This window comes from Neolamprologus brichardi, unplaced genomic scaffold (genome assembly GCF_056152115.1).
Source record: "Neolamprologus brichardi isolate AB-2024 unplaced genomic scaffold, ASM5615211v1 NODE_ptg000031l+_length_7269946_cov_1, whole genome shotgun sequence".
NCBI classification, from domain to species: Eukaryota; Metazoa; Chordata; class Actinopteri; order Cichliformes; family Cichlidae; genus Neolamprologus; species Neolamprologus brichardi.
In genome coordinates this window covers 429,688-450,617 of record NW_028270136.1, presented here as the reverse complement: position 1 = coordinate 450,617, position 20,930 = coordinate 429,688, and the positions used below count along the sequence as shown (strand labels likewise).

Sequence of the window (20,930 nt, the reverse complement as noted above, 5' to 3'; positions counted from 1 at the left end):
GGCTTGATTTTGTCTTGAAAACATATGGCTTAATATAGAGTTAAGCCATGTAGTTCTATAAGTACGACTTCTAGGACTGCAACATCCAGAAATGGTTGTTCCTTTGTCAGGAGAGTAAATAGTGAAAGTCAGAGTAAGGGCAGATAATTATAATACTATTGAATCTCTGCCCCAATACATCACCAGAATGTTATCGTTCAGCATAACAAAAACAAAAAATACAAAATCAATGACACAAGAGGTTCAACGGACTGACATCAGAACATGTTTTAGACAGTTGGTACAACAACATGGAAAATAGAATCTACAGAACATGGGAGACAAAACGAACAGTCATCTATATTACAGTAAAATGTAATTTCCCGAAAGGACAACTCACTCAACTTATTCCAATAAGACAAGGTTACTCACTTTATATACAATAAATAAGAAATATTTCATATCAAGAAACTTCTCTTTAGTTTCTTTTTCCTTTTAGCATCCCCCCTGACAGATTTAACACACAAAACGATGTACGACGAAATGATGTCTTTGAGGCATGCGCAAACCATGTAAACATTTGTGTAAATAGAGGATTTGTTGATGCTTCGGAGAAACAGCAGATTTCTCTTCTTGCTAAAAAAAAACATCTGGCTATATAAACCCATTATATTTTTTTGTAAAAAGGAGTAGCTGTATTGTATATTTATTTTGGTTCACACACAAACTGTCTCTCTCTCTCCCCCCCCCCCCCCCCTCTCTCTCTCTCTCTCTCGCTCTCTCTCTCTCTCTCACACACACACACACACACAAGCGCTCGCGCGTGTTGTTTATTTCCCATCCATAAAACTGCTACGGGGCGCCATTTAAGTATGCCGACACTACAAACACGCAGTCCGGCTCTACAACACGGCCTACTTATGTTTTAACATCCAAATCAATAAAGTTCTGCATAAAATGAAGAAAACACTCGAAGATATAAAATCTGCATACTAACCTAAGACTTTTTTTTAACTTTCTGTCTGTTGCTCTAGACTTAAACTTGTAATGGGACCTGCAGACATGTATTTATTTCCAGCTTTATTTATTTATTTATTTTTATTGCACCAAGTTTCTGGTAGTAAATAGAAACCAGTGTTGCGCACGCATTCAACACAATTCGTCTCATGAGAGAGAATGCCTTGCATAGCAGTTGATACACGACAATTTATAAAAATAGAAAGGACTTTTTTTAAGAATCCAACGATCAGAAGCGACTTGGAAAAAAGACTGACGATGGTAAGCAGACGTACGTTATATCCTTGTTTTCAGTCTAAAATGTGCACAACTGAGCTGGAAGTTTAATTTGATGGAAAGGGTTGGTTTATTAAATAAATAATAACTGTCGTGAGTCCTCTTCTTAACTAACTCTAAATTCTTGTGACGTCAGGCTACTGATCAGCCGCCGCCGCAGAGCATGAGCCACCCTAAAAGCAAGCAGCCGAACGCCGAGATCCCAGGGATAGACAGACCCGATGGTCAGACAACCGGAAAACAAACGGCTATTGGCTGCTTGTATCAGCTTCGACTATCAGGCGCTATGTAATCAAATCCTGCCAGAAAAAAGAGTGGGTGAGGTGGGGGAGTACAAATACAAACGAACAGCAACGCGCTTGTGTGCGAGCTGTGCGTGCTTTTCGTGCTTGTTAATGACCGGGTGAAATCCCATTTTCAGCACTTCAGCACACACCTCTGGTGTCAATAAACAATCAATCAGCTTTCTGCACATTTTATCTTGAATAATTTAATCCGATATCAAATTGCATTACTGTATAATAATTGTTAGCTTAATAAGAACTCGGTAGAAAGTAATGGCAACAAAATCTTTGAATTCATCAATCTATTAGTCTGATCCGAAGGTTTACACTGAGTCAGTCTGAGTGCTTTGAAAGATTGGCCGCCGAAACAAACTCAATTTTTACTATCGCAATCGCCTAATAGGAAATAATCCAGAAGTTCCAGGAAATTTCCAACTCTGAAAATCAGACGTTCCTAATACTTCAGCTGCAGCGTCATACGCGCTTGTTTGGGATCATACTTAGAGATTGACATCACGTTTGGCTCACTCGGAATGTTAAAAGAAATTGAAGCAGTAGATGTGCATGTACATTTTTGCAGTTCTTGGGAATGTGAGATGTGTGTGTGCATGCATGCGTGTCTGAGTGTTTATGTCCTGCTAGTCCTTGGATTGGTCCTTGTTTTGTTTCTTCATTTTCATCCTCCGGTTCTGGAACCAGATCTTCACCTGCCGCTCTGTCAGATTGAGTGCGCGCGCCACCTCATGTCGCCGATCGCGCGTGAGGTACATGTTGAACAGGAACTCCTTCTCCAACTCTAGCGTCTGGTATTTGGTGTACGGACAACGTTTCTTTCTGGAGGAACGTGCATGAAGCCAATTGGCCGATGGGTCATCTGCAGGAAGAAACGACAGAAAAAAATTCATCGATTAAAAAATGAAAATTGATAATCCATGCAGTCACTTTAACACTATTTTGTGTTCACGGCATCTTGAAGACAACACTAGACTCAGCAAATGACACTTTTATGCACGTTATTAATAACACATAATTTGGACAGAAGTAAAACCATGGCCCTTTTATATGGCATCACATCAAAGCCACGCGGCCTTCTTTCCATGAATACCCTCCAGTTTGCAGATTAAAAATGACAGAGGATTAAAGGGGAAAAAACAGAAAAAGAAGAGAAAAGAAAAACTCGGACTACCAAGCTGGTTTCCTTTTTTTCCTTCTTGTTGGTTAATTTTTAAAAATTACTATTGAACTCATTTGTACCTCACATTGGCTTCACGCGCCAGTCAAGGAGGCAACTATCGATAACAAGAAAACAAAACAAAAAAGCAAGGCAAAGTTGAATGCACAAGGAGTAAGCACTGTCTCTATATTTGCAGCTTAATCTAATTTTATGACAAAAGAAAGCAAACACACAAACACACATTGGTGAAAGTGTTCTATCTTTTGGTTTTATGTAAGGATTATGATTTCAATAGAGCGCTAAATCCATCGCTTGTGTAGCAATTGTTCCTAAATTTCCTAGCTGTGGGAAATCTATAATCCAGAAAAAAGGTTGCTTTGCTATTCATTAAGCATACTGCGATTTGGCTCTTTTGAGTGCAGTAGCAGAAATCTGAATGAAAACTAAATGTTTTTGGTTTCGATGAGAACATAATGAATTTCTCTCAGTTATTTCCCTCGCTGTCTTTGCATCGCCTCCTTGTTTGCCAGGCCACTGTGCCCCCACCACCCCTTCTTCCCATCACCACAACCCCGTTTATAGCATTCAGGACAGTGTAATTAGCCTTAAATTCTCGTTTAGCAGGCATGGGTTTGGTTTGGGGCTCAAAGCTAGGCCCCCCCGGATCTCCACTATCAGGCAGGTTGTAAGGAGTCTCCCGGCATCTCAAGTTTCCAAAGGATAGTTACAGATCAAAACAAAGCCCCCTACTCAATTTTAAACCCGTTGATAGTGCTTTTGTTCATCTGAAAGAAAATTGCGCATCCATAGCTCGTTCTGGTGCATTTCCATTTTTATATGTTCTAAATAAAATCTTTAACCAAGCGCAAGCATTTCCTGTGGTTAGGTCAGAGTCTTCCTCCATTAAGTCAAACCAACAAACGGAAACGCCTAGCAGTTAGAATAACTAAACTTTAACAAAGAAAAAAAATACATCCAATGTTACCAAGTCAGGCCTTAAAACTCCAAAAAAGACAAATAAAAACTCAGTTTTAAAAGCCATAAAATGCCATCAGCAATGATAAAAATGTGGGACGCACAGGGGAAAACAAGAGCATGCTGCGATTACTTCCTTTAAAGCTGCTGTTCATTCGTTGCAGTGTTATTTGATTTTATTTCATTTAAAGGAAATCAGAGAAACAAACCACAAATAAAGTCTAACCATCAGTATGTCCTGGAAATAGTTACTTTTTCTGAATCTTTCTGATTCATCCTTGCACCCACCAGCAGGTCTCCAGCAGGTGCTATGTCCTTTCATCATTTTCTCCTCCGGTTTGTGTTTGTTTGCGTGTATGCGTCCTCCTTTCATGTTTGCTACGCCTCTGTGTTCACGTGGCTTGATTTTGTCTTGAAAACACATGGCTTAATATAAAGTTAAGCCATGTATTTCTATAAGAATGACTTCTAGAACTGCGACCTCCAGAATAGGTTGTTCATTTGTGAGGAGAGTAAATAGTGGAAGTCAGAGTAAGGGCAGATAATTATAATTCTATTGAATCTCTGCCCCAATACATCATCAGAGTGTAATTCGTTATTGTTCACCATAAAAAAAAAAAGTTAAATCAATGACACAAAAGGTTTCCCGGACTAACATTAGAAGGTGTTTTACAAAACGTAAAGAAACATGTAAAGAAATATGAGGTATAACAACTTGGTAATTAGAATCTAAAGAACATGGCAGACAAAATGAACAGTCATCTATATTACAGTAAAATGCAATTTCTTGAAACGACAACTCACTCAACTCATTCTAATAAGACAAGGTTATTCACTTTATATACAATAAATAAGAAATATTTCATATCAATTAACTTCTGTTTAATCTTTTTTGTCATTTTTTCCTGTTATCATTGCCCTTCCCAATTTACCATTTGAGGTGGCTGCTCCTCCCTGAGACTGTTTCTCCTCCTAAGTGTGGAGTTTGTCCTCCACACCATCACTAAGTGCTTGTCATATAATCATCTAAGTAATCTTGTAGGGTCTTTAAAAGATAAAACACCTTGTGATTACTGACATTCTGATCTGGATCCCATTTTATATTTATGTAAAATAAATTGTTTTAATAATTAGATATCAAGCAACTCTTTGAGTTTGAAATGAGTAAATACAATAAGGATATTAATTCTCCTGCATTTCATGGTGACATTTGCAATTGGCTTGAAGTTGACTTCTATTGTAGTTTGCCACATCCATATTGACTTCCTGATGAAGGCTCTTTGGGTCCGGTTGATCTTGTACAGTTCTAAGCATTCCAGGATCCATGTGTGAGCCATTCACTCATAGGCTTTCTTGTAGTCAGTCCAGGTGGTGCATGATTGGTCAGTCTCATGTTGCAGAAAATGACTGCTCTAGCTACCAGTAGCTGGTGTTTTGCCCCTCTGATGTTTCTGCCAGTTCCTTTCTGGGGTCGAATCATTTATTGAGCCATATGCCTGTTCATCTTAGCTCCTATGATGCCTGACACTGTGGTTCATCTGTACTGCCAGAGGCTCATGCAATATAGTTAGCTTTTTTAGTCAGTACGTGTGAATGACGCTAAGGACTGGTACTGTCCAACTCTTCATATTTGAAACTCTTTCTTGGATGTCTGCCACTGTGATGGCTACTGGAAACGGTTCAGGGAGCTTGCTGTGGTGAGCTCTTAGCTGCACTAGCCACTGAGCATTGTTGTTATTTGCTGTGTCCTTGTCCCATATGCTCTTCCAGTACTGCTCTGTCACCAGCCTTGGTGGGGCTGCTCTCAGTCTGGTATACACAGGGCTGTGTAAAGTTTCTGAGAAAATTGTTTAGAAAGAAAACATTGTCCCTTGCTGATCTGTTGGCTTATATTTTCTTCAATAACTGCTTCCATCAGATATAAAGTTCCTTGAGATGACTGGTGTTGTGAACTGACACTGTATATAACCAGTGGGTGGCATGATGGCTATGGCCGTCATTTGTATGCAGTCTATAGTAATCTTGCAATGCTTGAAACTCTGTGTTTTGAAGATGATTGCATTATCTAGAATCTGTCTCTGCTTGGATTTGACAGAAGATATAATTTAGGTTTCTCTTGTGTTCTCCCTGCAAGTTGAATTATAGTTAGTGGCCATTGTCAGTAAATATATCCTTAATACCTTCTGGAATTAATTTCCTTCAACAAAAGCAGCATGTAGAGGATATATTTCAATGCAGAACAAAATAATGTCCAGTAAAGTGATGAGGCTGGTGGGAACTAGGAGGGTGAGAGCTTTTGTCACTGTAAAGTGTGTGCTTTGCATTCCCTGGGTGTATATTCACCTCTAGGACCATTCATTACTCTCAGAGCTGTGCCGTGACGATGGCTGTCACCCAGGATGACAAACCGATTGAGGAGTGGGAGAGTTTGGAAAGGGCTGAGTTAGTGTAGACATCTTTTTTCTAATATATGGGAAGTCAGAGATTATCTCGATAGAAAGAATAAGGCTGGGGTGGGGTGTTGCTTGTATAATGGTAACCCTTGCTTGTATGTTAACTTTAAGTTTTCTCTAGGTTACATCCACATAGTTGCAGAAGCTTGGTGTTCATGGACAGGCACATGGATGAAAAGATTTACGTTCCCCTAAAGCTGCCTGCTATAGCCCATGGCCCTGCAGCTGATGTTCAGTTGTTAGCATGTGGGTCTTTGCCTAGGTGTGTGTGTGTCTACTTTGATGAATGCATGGAAACAGCAACTGAAACAGTTAAGATAAATATCCCATCCAGTCTCTTTTTCTCTGTGTGTCTTCCTCCCTTTGCAATTTCACCCTAATAGTTCCAGAAATTGACCTCTCATATATCCCAAAGGCATGTTATTACATTTCCCAGAGTCATATTTTATCCCGCTCCCATACTTCCCCATCCCCATCCACCGCCAACACTTATACCCCATCTCACCAACAGCAACACGCCAATTAATGGGGTTGTTTACTCTGTGTTATAAGTTAATAAAGTTCAAGGTAATAACTTTCTCAGCCTGCTTGGCAGCAAAAGCAGAAGCACAAAGACTGAAGTGTAATCTTGTAGTTTATTCTGGAAAGCAGCCCAGTGCCAGCAGCATAAAGAGAAATCTGTAGCTGTAGACTAGCGTTAACTGGATAGGATGTTTTCAAAGGTAGCATTCCAGTGATGTTATTCACATGGCGACCATTTTAAATACTCAGCCATAATCTGAAGATAGACTACATCATGCAGACACTCATTTTTATATATTCCTCCCTGAAAACAAGTTAAAGAGGACAGGTACAGTTTATTAGACTGATTTCACAAGCAAAGCTAATCTTAGAACCTGGCTATCACAGCATGTTCATTTTCAGATTTACAAGGTTGGATCAGGGAAACAGTCAAGTTTTTCATGTTGATAAAAAAAATGTCCAGAATGTTTCTGTGGTTGACGACACATGAATGCCAAAAAGTAAAACTTTTTCAGAATTCTTCCAACACCAACCATCTGTTCAAAATTCCTTATTACTATCAAATAGGGGAGGGATTTTGCCATGCTGTAGCTGACACATTTAAGTATATAAAGTCAACATTTTCAGGGGAATCTGGTTACTGTGGAGGACTGCATTGTTAGGCATTTATATGTGACCACTTCTATCTGGTATAAGACCCAGTGTTACGTGAATAATAACAGAAAGTACATTTTAATGTTCTAATTTCATGAGTACACAATATGTAACATGCCTGTTTGTGAGTTTTAGAGGTGCTGAAAATTTTATTTTGCTACCTTTGGAAATTAATGGCTCCTTGCTTCGCTGTTTCCAAGTTAAGTTAAGCTAATAAACGTAATATGTATCCTACATACATGAACATGGTTTCAGTCTTCTCATTTTACCTTTTTCAAGGAAGCAAATAAGAATGTCCCTAAAATGCCTAAAGATGTGAAAGAAAGTCATTCCAAACCAAAGAGTTTTGAAAATGACAAATGCAAATCACCAAGTGTGTTTCCACCCAAACGGCTTTACCACTGCTTTACTAATTACTCAAAAAAAAAAAAAAAAGTCGCGCGGGGAGGCTCAATCAACGCAGTGTTGTGACGCCACCATTTTGAAATGTCCACGTTATGAAAAAGAGAAAAGGCTTTCACATGCTGCTTAGTATGGCTCCCACTACCTGAAACATTAAGTCACTGCAATACGGACACAAAGAGAACACAAATCAACCAGAGAAAAAAAGTTTCTATGGCTGCTTTTTGAACCCTATAAGACAGCTCAGAGAGAAACTTTTTTTTCTATTACTCATTCAAACAGGGGAACAGAGGAACTCTTCAGGAGGAGCACCTTCACGAACACCACGGCGCTACGAACGGAAAGTCTAATAATTCAGACTGGAGCCTGCTAGCCTCCATCCTGTCTTTAGACTAGCTCACTGCTCTGATGGATAGCGTGCTCAATCGCACTAATAAGCTGGCTGTGCATGTGTATGCATATGTGTGTGACTCTAGTGTAGTATTCGTGTATATATACACTAAACGTGAATGTGTGTATACATGAATGTGTGTTTCTTTGTGACCATTTTTTTTTTCTTATTAAGGCCACAATAGAGACAGAGGTCTAACGCTCTTTCTCGCACACTGATGTTCCGACTCCTCTGGTAGATTTGTCAGGAGGGAGTTGAGAAGGGGAAATAAACTCCGGCGTCAGTTAAAAAGAAATTATACATTCATTTGAATCTCTTTCTAGGGTACGGTTTTCTTCTGTCCCATCCAAAAAGTCAAGAAACTTTGGAAGAGAACTGTGAAGAGACCCAGCATATGACAGGTCAAATGCTGTTGTTAAAAAAAGCAAACAATCAGAAAAAACACAAAGGAACGAAGCACATAAAAGAAGAGGAGAGAAAAAAGACCATCCTGCACTTGTCAAACTACCAACGGATTTATAACAAGATGACCGATGACTGTGATTTGTGGAAGGTATTTTTAAATATACGTTCGTATAACCACCAGACTACAGACCACAATAAGGTCAGTAGAGCTGTGCCTGGGTTGAAGTATTACACAGCAGGAAAGGGTAATTTTAACAAAGTTACAATTCAATTAGCTGTTTGTTTGATGCTTTGAGATTAACCTGATTTGAAGGCTGCAGTCATTTATATATTATCGGGTGATTTCTTTTAAAAAGTAAATAAATAAATAAAACTCGCCAGTACATAAAGAACACACAAAATGAAATTAATTTAGGATATATATTCATTGTGTTTCACGTTGTAGCTGGCAAGCCATTGAGGAATTTACATGGGCCTAGGTGGGACGATTTATACACGCTGTGAGAAGGCAGAGTGCACGTCCTGATTGTCCAGCTCTGATGTGAGTCTAACAAAGTGTAGCCAGAGCCCGCTGCAGGCTGACTTAGAGGCCTCTGCCCCACAGATGCTGGCGGCTCAGAGCTCTGCGGCTAGGTCACTGACCTTTCACGATTTTTAAAAAGAAACCAGGTTCGACAATCTGGTTTGTAGTTTTTTTTTTCTTCTTCCTCCCATTTATAAGCGTACAACTAACAAGAGAAACGGTAGACGCGCGGGGCGTGAGGGAGGCATAAAATGGGTAATGCGTAAAGGCGAAGGATTGGAAGCAGAAGGGTCCAGAGACAATATCTTCATCTATCTCAAAGAAGATTTGGTCTTTTTGAAACAGGATAGTAATGCGTATGTCAATCTGAATGTAACTTCTGTGATTTCTGTCGGGTTGATAGCTTTAAGGACGAAGAGGGAAAAAAAAGTGCCAAATAGGCTAGAAGTTTTCCAACTGTTAGTCTTAATAATCTTTCTTCCTAAGTTGACTTTGAAGCTTTTTGGACTCACCGCCCTCCCCGCGCGCGCTCCAAACCTTTTAACATGTATATAATACGTACGCATCATTTGCGCAAAGCTGTGACAAGCTTTTGCCAGACGGTCAACACTATCGTAAGCACTATGAGTCACTTTGATGGTCTCTTTTAAGGCAATACCAGGGTCACCTTTAAAGCAAGCAACATTATAATACAGAGTGTTGCTCGTAATATCTTTAGCTAATTTAACAGCTTTAATAAAATCGTATGCATCACTTGCTGGTCACTGACACATATTTTTTAAAGAACTGTTAAAGACTGAAAAAGTTGCGTCCCATAATCCATTTAAAAAATGTTACTACAGGCGCCAGCTGCAAATACAAGGATGACATGAGCCAAAAAACACAGTAAAGTTAGAGAGCAGACGGTGGGGGCACTTCGGCCTCTCCAGTTCTTTGTTCTAGTTTTATGGCGGCATTAAAAGCATTTACAATCACCCCCCTCCTCTTGTTCTCTCCCACTATCACGCGTTATTTCCTGCTTTAATAACTTACTTTGATCCAGGCCATCTTTGTCCTCATTCCCTTCACTAATGTCCTTGTTTTCTTCGAAACCTGTTCCCTGGATGGCGGCCGAATGGTGGCTAAGCTCGCGCGCTGCCGTGGACGCTGACTCCAAGATGTATGTTGTGGGCTCGTGCTGATGCTGTCCCATGATTTTGGATGCGATCTCCCCACCGAGATGGCCAAGCTGAGGCTCCAGCTTGACCTGACCCGTTTGGCCCTGTACCGGACCAGACTCAGAGCTCCGCGGCGCACATTCCAGCCATGAACGTATGTACCGTGTGTCCGCGGCGGGCACGTGCTGCGCGGGGATGTAGGGATGGTAGACAGCGGGGAGGCCACTGGCACCGTGGTGTGGATTAAATGGGCTCCATGATGACGAGAAGACTGGAGGCTTGGGCTGGAAACTGCAGGACGGATAGGAATCGGGATGGGGATGCTCCGTGTGCGCAGCAGCGCCACCCGGCAGCCTCCCACTCGCGGACGCAGCGGAGCTCGAGCCGGAATATTGGGCGCTAGGAAAGCGAGTCTGGGATGAGAGTTCATCGCTCTCGTGACTTATGATGGAGTCCACGTAATAGTTGCTCAAAGTCCCAGAAATGGACATTCTCGGGCATTATCTGTGAAACGCCTCGAGTTCACTAAATAGAAAACAAGACAAGAGACATTACGAGATTTCCTTCCTTTCCCTCTCTTTCTTTTTCTTCTTCAATTCTGTGCTTTGCTAGGTTGCCCCCTCCCTTTCTTACTTCGTCTCTCTGCCTCTCTATCCCTCCCCTAGTCCCTTTCTTTCGAAACAAAGTGCTACAGCCCTACAGCCTAGCACTGTGCACGGGGGTTTGTCAAGTCTGTGAGCGAGGCGAAAAGTGATTGGCCGGTTTTTTTTTCTTCTAACCTGAAAAAAAGCGTCAATGAAGCGTAAATCACGCATGCACAAGCCCCCACCCCCTACCCCAGATAGATGTTTATATGCAATATGCAAAATTAAGGCTTTTTCCGAATATCTTGTCAATTTATTTACTGCTGCTTTTGATCTAGGATAATATAAAACCGTTAAATTATGTTATGTCTGGACTGTATGTATGAACTGTAAAGCAGAGACAATGGCTGACAAATAAGTAGTGCCAAATGAATGAAAAAAAAAAAAAACTAAATCAATTCCTGGATCGAGGAGTGTGCTTTTAAAATACCAGTAGTATAAGTGCCAATAGTCCTCCACTTAAGGAGAGTTGACACAGATATGTTCTATCCTAGACAAGATAGGCGGTAAAATTCACACCTATGTGTGTTTTTCATCGTTTACTTGACTCCTGGATCTACTTGGCAGCTTTTCTGAGAGTTCTAGAGCGTTTTTATTGACAGATTAACAGCCAGTTGTGTTAACGAGCGCCATTAAATCGGGTCCTGCGTGGTTAGGTCGCTTGTCTTTATAGCGCAAACTACTTCAACTACTTTTTTGAGTCTGTTTAATACCATAATAAAATCCTAGATCGTGCCGGCTGCTTTGGTTTTTATTGAGTTGATATATGGCCTGTGGTGGTGCGGATTGTAAACGCAACTGGGGCTGTTGAATCTTTCCTGCTACTCCGGTACAGGGTACTTTACACTCAGCGGTCAGCCTGCTATGGGTAAACAAAGCTCGGTCCGGAGCGCAATGGGGGCACCGGGAAGAGAAGCTGGAACGGACTTTTATTTCATGGAACCGGTGGTGACTTCTTTGGCTGAATTATTTGGGATGAAATCCGCCGGTGTGCTCGAAACCAAGAAGCCGAAGAGCAGCTGCAGTCTGTGCTGATCGGGAGTCCTAACATTTGACTTGCAGCTGACCTGCAAAGTCACCGGGCTTGTAAGTCTTTGCATTTATTTCTAATTACAGACTTGGAGTCTTTGACTCGTTCAGGAAGTCATTCTAGTACTCAAGGGTATAAATCCGAACTGTGCATCGTGTATGGAGCTAACAGTTATTTACGACAATTAAATATGAAATACAGGTTGCTTGTTATTAAAGCTGTTATTTACCAGGTGAAAGATGGACTATAGCGCAGCTTTCATATATGCTGAGGAGAAATGATGACTTGTACGATTCTGAGCAACGGCTGGTGAATGTTCATTTCAGGAGAAGAAATGCAAATACAAACCCAACAAACCTAGAGTCCTTCAAACATGACTGGTAATTCTGGCGCACAGTTTGGTATTTGAGCTTGAATTCACGACATTCCTCTGAGCTTTGTGTTAAAGCACTCGTTTACAGCTTCGTTTGAAAATCAAAAAGAAAAAGAAATAAAAATATAAACTGTATTAAAAAAATCTAACTGTTCATGCTCAATCAAATAGGTTCTAGATAAAGTTATTGTGACCCAGATCGTTTTTATCCACAAGAACAAGTAATGAGGTGCGTTGTGAAGCAGTGTAGCACATTGCCACATAAGTGCCAATTAACCGGACAGTTCAAATTGTTAAGCATTAATTAGCATTATTTTCGATATGTTTAGAGTAGAAAAATACATACTGTTTTTCAGGCATAAATGCTAGGGATATTTTTCTTTTTCAGACCACAGACTGTAGGAATTTTAATTGTCGGTGGGCCTCCGCCCTGCAGGGCGTTCTGCCAACTCGAGGAGTTAATTGGAGACAGTGGTGCTGAAAAAGCTAAAAGAATTTTTCTGCAAACCACCTTAAATTTCAACATCTTCAGTGGTATGACTAAAGAGAGTTTTGGAAAATAACCTTCATAGACACACAAACAAAATCCAACACCGTCATGCTCGTTTTGTTAACATTGCCCATACCCAATTAGATGTTCTCTTCAAATATCCTGTAGAGAAAATATTTCCCATCTGACATGGCACAGATTGGCACAAAAGCATGAAACAACTGGAAAGACGTCGGTGACCAAAAAAACACAATTTCACTGCGAAAACTGAGCATAATGAAGTACATGTGCAGAAATCAGCCTCGTCTGTTCAACTTTTATGTTTTTATCTTCGTTTTAGTCAAAGTGCCGAGCTTTAACGGCAACTTCACAGAAAACAAAGCTGAAGCTGTAATCGGACTTTTCCCCCTAACCCTTTCTCATTTATTTCTTTTAAGGGGGGGGGGGGGGGGTTGCAACCAGTAAAGCCATTGCACTAAATCCATTTCCAATATCTCACATTTTCTGTTTTGTGTGTTTTCTGTTAAATATTATCTAAATATCGATTATCTTAATATCGATCGCAGTAGTCGTTTAGTGAGAATGAAGCCAGCTGAGTCAATTAAAAAATAAAGTGTAAGAAAGCTCCACCATCACACTGTAACCAATTACAAATTAGATCTAAAGTTAAAGGTATTTTGGCTGTTAATCACAATAAAGTTAAAATTAAATAAATGTAGTCGGTGGGGTAAGAAAAATAACGCGAACTTTTTCTAAATTATTTCGTCGCAAAACAAAACAAAAACAAAATAATAATAATATATAAATGTAGCATTGACACAGCTAAAATGTCATTATGTAGATATTTAATATTATGAGAAAAGCAGCTCAAATCATCGACTTGGAGACATTTTTTTCTTTTCTTTTTTTAAAGGTAAATATTATTTTTAAATTGCTTTTAATTTTTTTTAGTTTTACTTAGATAAAATATATTCATTAGCCCTTTGATCAGATTTTTTTTTTTAATCAACTAGTCCCTGTGGTATTTGTATTTAATTTAATACAGAATCGGTCGGTTAATTGTTCAGTCGGTTAGTTTCCCTGGGGGAAAGGGGTCTCAACATTCTGTCTCAGGAACTTTTAATATTTAAATATTTCCTTTCCCCTCATACTGGCATTTTTTCTTCATCCGCTGTTCCTTTTTTCCTAAACGGCGGAAACGTTTTGAAAGGAGCGCAAAATAGGCAATAACATAAATTTCATTATCTTCTGAAATAGAGTGAGGGTGTCAAGTATTCTCCGTTGCATTAAAAGAAACATAATAACCTTTTTTCCTGGAATATGCATAATGAGTTAACACACATACAGTCATCGTTTCCTCTTCTGTTCAGTTCTTTCTGATATTAAACTGCATTTTCTATTTTGTTTGTAGAAGTAGTCTGTTTCAATAGGCATGATCACGTGGTCACATTAATATTTTAGTGTAATGTAATTAATATGTTTTTGAATTATTTCTAAAAATCAAGAAAATCTCAAATATTATGAACCTTGAGTACAAAACCAGGGGAACAGACTGTTTCAGTGTTAATTCTACAATAAAAAAATTCCCAAATGTGATAACAGATACTGCAAAAATTAAACTATCAGATTAACACTGATGCATGCTTCTGGTAAAATAACTGCCATGTAATAAAGTCATATTTGCAGTGGAGGTCAGCGTTTACCACTCCAGTAATGGCGGTGTAATAATAAGTCTAAAAAATAAAATAAGATAATAATAAATAATTAAAAGAAATCGTTAACACTTACTCATGTGATTTACAATGGCTCATTTAGGCTTTATATTCTTATTAAAGGTAACGGTTGTTACCTTACAATAAAACCTGCTGAGTATGATAACCTGTGTGATTGATGCGATCTATATATTTTAATAACGACCACGTGGCTGAACGTCGTAGATCATCATATTCCTCAGCTGAAAAGCTTAAGGAGACTTTCAAAGGATTCAATACGTCCTATACATAACACCCCCCCCCCCCCCCCCCCCCCCCATTCACCTATTCACACAAGCGGTTTTTTATGCTTAAATCTTTCTATGTAACACTGATAGATGCATCGGACCAACTTGGAGTTAGTATCGTGCCCATGTTTGGCATACAAACCAGCAACGTTAGGATGACTAGATGACTGCTCTCCCTCCTAAGCTACAGCCACAGTGAAGTCAGTATTAATCATTAGTTAAGCAGCAGGAAAAAAGTATAAACATATCGTTATGCTGGACGGGCTCACGGCGACAAGTAATGTCTGGAAACATCTTAACTATAGTACAGCTGCTGATAATTCATCTTATATTATTTGACTCAAATAGGGATATTGTTAATAAGTCCACGATATCTTTTACGTTCAGGCACTTCGTTGCTCTATGTAGGGATGATAGTCGTGCTGCTGATGTAATTACAGTATCTTAAAAATCTACAGGAGACCAAAATTATGGGTCTGTTAAGGTGGGTGCAAAATATAAAAAACAAAGCAATTATTAAACGCATTAAAAGGATTTATTTTATTTTTTGCCTGGCTTAGTAATTCATGATTTGGTACCATCACTACCTACAATCATTCTTTTATTGAGAATAGAGATTTATAAATCTTAGTTAAATTCATGCTTTTGCTAACATTTGTTCTACAATACATAGCCTCAGAGGACATTTTTGCCAGCAGTATTGAAATCCTGGACAATGTTTGAATATGAATATCTCAAAAAAACTATTAAAGCATCAATCTTTCAGTGGCTTCTCTCACCACAAAATTAAATCAGGATCTGTAATATGTGAGTATTGGCTAGTTAAAATGTGGAAATAAATGACTAAATAAAACCGCCCTGTAAAGTCACATATTTTAGCACACACTAATAAAATTAAACGAAATCACATTGCAGAAGACAGCTAGTGACAATTTTTGAATAGCATATAGTTGTATTACATAATAATGCAAAGACAAAAATGTAAAATACTTTTTACCATGAATTTCTTCTAAAAAAGAGTTTTCAAATGGCACTTTATTTATAACTGTTTTTTTTTTTAAATATATGCATATTTTTTCATTTTCAAGACTCACTCTGAAGGCATGCACATTGCCCTGGAGATGTCTTATGCTGCGCATCCTTTCCAGCCCTCTCTCTGTCTAGTTAATCTATGGAAGTCCTCTTCTCCTTTAGTATCCAGCCTCATATGCAAATCACTATAATCGCTTTCCTTTGCCACCCATCGCTTTGCTGTATGCCTTGCCTCAGAGTACTCTTGTCTACTTTCTTTATCTCCTTGACTGTCCCATTTTTTTTTGTTCTTCCTTTGAGTATTTTCCTGTTCTTTCTTATTTCACCAAGTCTCCCTGTTCTCTTTCCTGTATCCAGAGGGCACACCAAATACCTTCTTGCCAGTTTCCCCGTCACGTAGTAAGTCTTCCCCACCACCGAGAGCCTGTTTCAACTCTTGTCTAAACTCTGTGTAACATTTTCTTTCTTCTGCTTCCACCACTTAATGCTTGCCTGGGCCTTCACACACTTCCTTTGCTTCATTTCCAAAGTCATCCTACAGATCACTATGCAATGCTGCCTAGCTGCTCTCATGGTTTTAGGTTTTGGACTCAGTTTGTGGACTTTTGAATTCTTCTTTATCATTTTATTCTCCATTTGGTTCTTAGTTTGCTTATTATTGGTTGACACTTCCCTAGGCATCTTGAGTCTTAAGTTCTTTGGCTCACTTAATATTCTGCTTCAACATATTTGGTTTAGTCTGCTCCTATTTTTTCTTAGTCTTTCCCTCCTTGTCTCAACTTGTCTGTCAATGTCTCTGTGTTTAGTTACATCCTGTTTTATTTTGTTAACCTCTTGATTCATTTCTGTTGTATTTCATTTTGCTTCCCCTATTTTGTTAATGTGATTAGTTTCAGCTTTTTCACTATTTTGCCCCACCCATGTTGCTTTTGCCTGATTAGCCTCTGATCTATCTGAATCCTTTGTTAGTCTGTTCTTGTTCTGTTATTCTGATTGCCTGCTAATCTGTTTCTGCATGTTTTCCCTGTTGGTTTTCTCCATGTTAGTACTTTGCTTATTGGGCTCTGTTTTTTTCCAGAAGTCTCAGCCTCAGTTGAGATCATATTTTTGTTTGTTAAATATATCTGCAGTTCTGCACATGGGTCCACATTCTCCTTAATTCCTTAAAGCTACATTTGCCCCTGCAACTACAGTTTCATATCTTTTTCAGATTGCACTTTCCGCATAAAATGTGGTCCACTCTCATGCATCATGCAGTGTTTCTGTCTCTCCTTGAAGCATGTATCGACAGCTATTTCCATCATTTTCACAAAATCCACTTTTCCATTTATTTATTTATTTATTTTTACTTTTTTGTGGTAGAACATAATCACCAAATGAGATGATGGGTTACACCACAGCAATACCACATGAAGAAGGCTCATATTTACAATCATTTTATCCAATAGATGTTTATTTAGTGGGACAGGACAAAGTACTTTTTTTCTTTTTGTGTTTTTGTTACCAGTACACAATAAACAGCAGCTACAACTAGTGCTAGGATGTGCTTGATTTACGCCTCTTTTCAGGCTGGTGGCATGCAGCTGGTGTGACTCAGGCAGTTTCAGGTTCCTGTTATCTTAATCATACAGACCAACAACTTGAAAAAACTACATTTCACAGCTCCTGTTTGAATCCAGAAGCTTTATGAATGACAGCAGCAGTGGCCACCAACATTGAAAATAAAAGAACTCCAATTTATTCTGGAATCTCAACACAAAAACTGAATAAAAAATTAATGAAGCCAATGCCTAATTTTTAAATGCAATAAAAACTTCTCTGAAGCTTTGGCAGAGGGGAACATTTTAGGGCCACTTGGAGATGGGGCTTGCAATCTAAGATCGAAAACCTTGGACTGTAAAAATTAGTGAACAAGGAAAGCTCTTCAGACATATTTGTACGGATACAGCGGCAGAGGGGAAAGTATTTCTTCCTCGGATCAAACTAGAGGATTTTTTGGTTCTTATGTGAACATAAAAAAATAATAATATAAAAAAATATAAAATATAAAAATATATTTTTTTAAAACTACACTATAGAGCCACTTACTCGTGCCTTTTTTTTTTAGTTTTACAGCTTGGCCTACACACTATCTTGTGCAAGACATTCTGCTTTTCCCTGGATTGAAATGTGCAAAAATTATAAATTAGTTTTACTTTTGTGCTTCATATCAGCCTAAACTCTCAACTCACTTGAGTCTGAGTCCTTCTTGAATCTGACACTGACTCCACTCAAACAAATTTCATATTACAATACTATAATACTAGAAGAACTGATGGTCACACATGTAACAATAAATAAAAATGCAAGAAAAAAATGTTCTTTAATATCTCGCTATGTTTACTTGCAATATCCACTGTGTCAACTTTACACACATCTGTTCTAGGCAAGCATGCAACATGCGACAGCATGCTTTTGTGTGACTGTGTTCAGGATGTAAATCCATGTTAATTGACAGTATTTTAGCTCTCACGCAAGTATAATAACTCCCTTAGGGTTTTTTGTGATAGGTTCAAGCCGTAGAGTATTGCCTTTTTCTGGTTTTGATCAAATTTGTTGGATTGTGTGTGGTTAAATCCAGCAGTAAGAGGTCAGCCTGCTGCCATAAATCATGTCTAACAAGTAAAATCCATTCAGCACCAGGTTGCTGCTTGGCTTAATGAATATCCAGGTGTGACTCTGATATGAAAAGAAATTTGAAATCATGTCTAGGGTTGGTTTTGTAGACTAGAATGCATGTAAAAAAAAAACATACACAGACAAAAAGTTTCAATTCAGTCTCAGAAAATCTGACATGAGGGTATTAAAAGAGAATGCAACAGAAGAATAATAAAGCAGACATTCCATAGGGTAGAAACCTTCCTTTTGGGTGTATTTTATTGACCACCAATAGACAATAAAAGGCAATTCGGCCACCATAAGGCAATACTCTACCGTAATATACACAACGTGTACAGCTGCCGCCTGTACTTTCTCTAGCCACAAATAAACAAGACGGATAATTACCCCTTGGTAAAACATCAAAAGTGGCAAAGAGAGAGAGGAAAAGGAAAGAGATACATAGATGAGCAGGGAGGGAGTAAGAACAGATATGAAGCTTGAGACAATGTGGTGGGACAGAAATGTTGCTGTCTCAACATGGCGCCTGCAGTCCTGCAGCTGGGGAACTGTCCTTACTGCCTCCTTTAGTAAGCTCTTGTTTATTTCCTTCTGTTTCTCCACCCTTCTTACCCTGCACTCCATGTTTGCCATATTTTCCCAGTGAGTATTTTCCTTTCCTCAGTGTCTTTTCTTTTCCTCCTCTCCTCTCCTCTAATCTCCTAAAAAATGGATGGGCGCTGGTTGTTGCAACAGCATGTGTTTCTGATTAAAGCTCCACACTGGAGTCTTGTGGATTGCTTCTCATGCAAAATAATGTGACCCAGGGTGTCAGATTTAGCCTGTAATGAAACAGGGTAATCTTTATGTTGAGGAAAGCACATCCACTTTTGACTGCCACTCTTCTATTATGTTTTTACATGTTCCAATCTCCATCAATTTTTTATTATAATAATAAACAAAATTTATAATAATAATAAAATAATAAGAATCCCAACTGGCTAAGCAGATTGGATATTTACTGTAAGGTAATATTTTATACTTGACCTTACTTTCTACCATCTTAAACCCTTAACCCAGATAAGTCAGGAAACAGGACAATACTTTTTTAGTATCTATGAAGAGACCACTACATTACTGGAGCTTGCCAGTTATAGTGAAAATGCTACTTGAGCATGATGTCATCCTGAAGTTGTCTTATGAAAAACTTAAATACAGTCCTTGTGGAACAAACCATGTTGCTAACAATACATTTTCTTTACCATTAACAGTAATACTGGTGATGATATCACTAGTTTGATGCTATGTTAATCCCTACTTTGATTGTAATAATTTAATGCATAAAAAACAAATAAATTAATACAAAAAACAAAATTTCAAAAAACAACAAAACAAAAACTATAATTGATGTTGAATATTTGTTACATTTGTAAATTGCAATATCTTATTTTGTTATTTTATAGACATTACATATGTACTCAGAGCAGTTAACACAAAAACTTGTACAATTACTGCCAAGCTGTTCTCTTATTGTAGATGATGTGTGTCATATGTAAACACTGTGATCACCACTCATGCTCAGCTACTTGGGTGCTCAATAATATTTACCAAAATAACTTAAAAGTCTTTTTTTCTTAAAACACACTTTCTTCTTCAACAAAATTTGAAGTTATGATGTCAAACAGTGTTTTAAGATGCTTAGTGAATAACCTGCCCAAGTCTCTATTTAATTGCATTTTGTTAAAATGCATTTTGAAATTACATTTCAATACAGCTCCCAACAGAGATCATAATAATTAATTAATTCAGTTCAATTCATCTACAATACAGAGAAAACACCAACAAACAAACGGCAGCCATCTGTCTAAAATAGTTTCGAAACACTTTCACAATATGCTAAAACAGATTCAAGCCCCACTTTTCTGTATGGATGTATATATGTGTGTACACTGTACAACCTCATTAGTTCCCAGAACTTTAAAAAACTATGCAAACTCATTGCCTCAAAAAAACTAAGTAAAGCCTACTTAAGATAGCTACATTAGGACAACTTATTCATTTCAAGTACTAAAAACAACTTGTTATTTTTCACTGTGCAATACTAATTGTTTACCCACTGACAAACATTTCAAGTTCTACTAAATTAAAAACAATTTGTAGTAACTTAAAAAAATCACATTATGTTTTGTCATTCTTGAAATTTCTAGTACAACACTTATATTAATATAACACTGAATGTAAGTATGATTCAAAAAGACTAAGACTGGGTTTTTAAAATCAGCCCAACTTTTATTTTCAAATGCAAAAACGCATATCAGCCAACATACTGGACACTGTTCTACTGAACAACAAACAATTACATTGCCATCATTGTTTCACTGTAAGGTTATTAACAAAGTATCAGATTTAATTATTGTGAAACTATGTTTATACTCCCCATTTCTTTGTATTGCAAGTTACATTACTTATATAATCAAAGTTAAAAGTATTTATTGTTCAGCCACAAGTGCAAT

General features: G+C 38.3%; 1 protein-coding gene across 1 annotated transcript; it reads right to left on the bottom strand.

Moving 5' to 3' along the window:
* Positions 1 to 734: 734 nt before the first annotated feature.
* Positions 735 to 10,918, bottom strand: hoxb9a (homeobox B9a). Its single transcript, XM_006806244.3, has 2 exons — positions 10,088 to 10,918; positions 735 to 2,430 (listed from the first exon to the last, which is right to left on the bottom strand). The coding sequence occupies exons 1-2, from the start codon at positions 10,701 to 10,703 to the stop codon at positions 2,195 to 2,197; spliced, it is 852 nt and encodes a 283-aa protein (XP_006806307.1). The 5' UTR covers positions 10,704 to 10,918; the 3' UTR covers positions 735 to 2,194.
* Between the last annotated feature and the right edge of the window lie 10,012 nt (positions 10,919 to 20,930).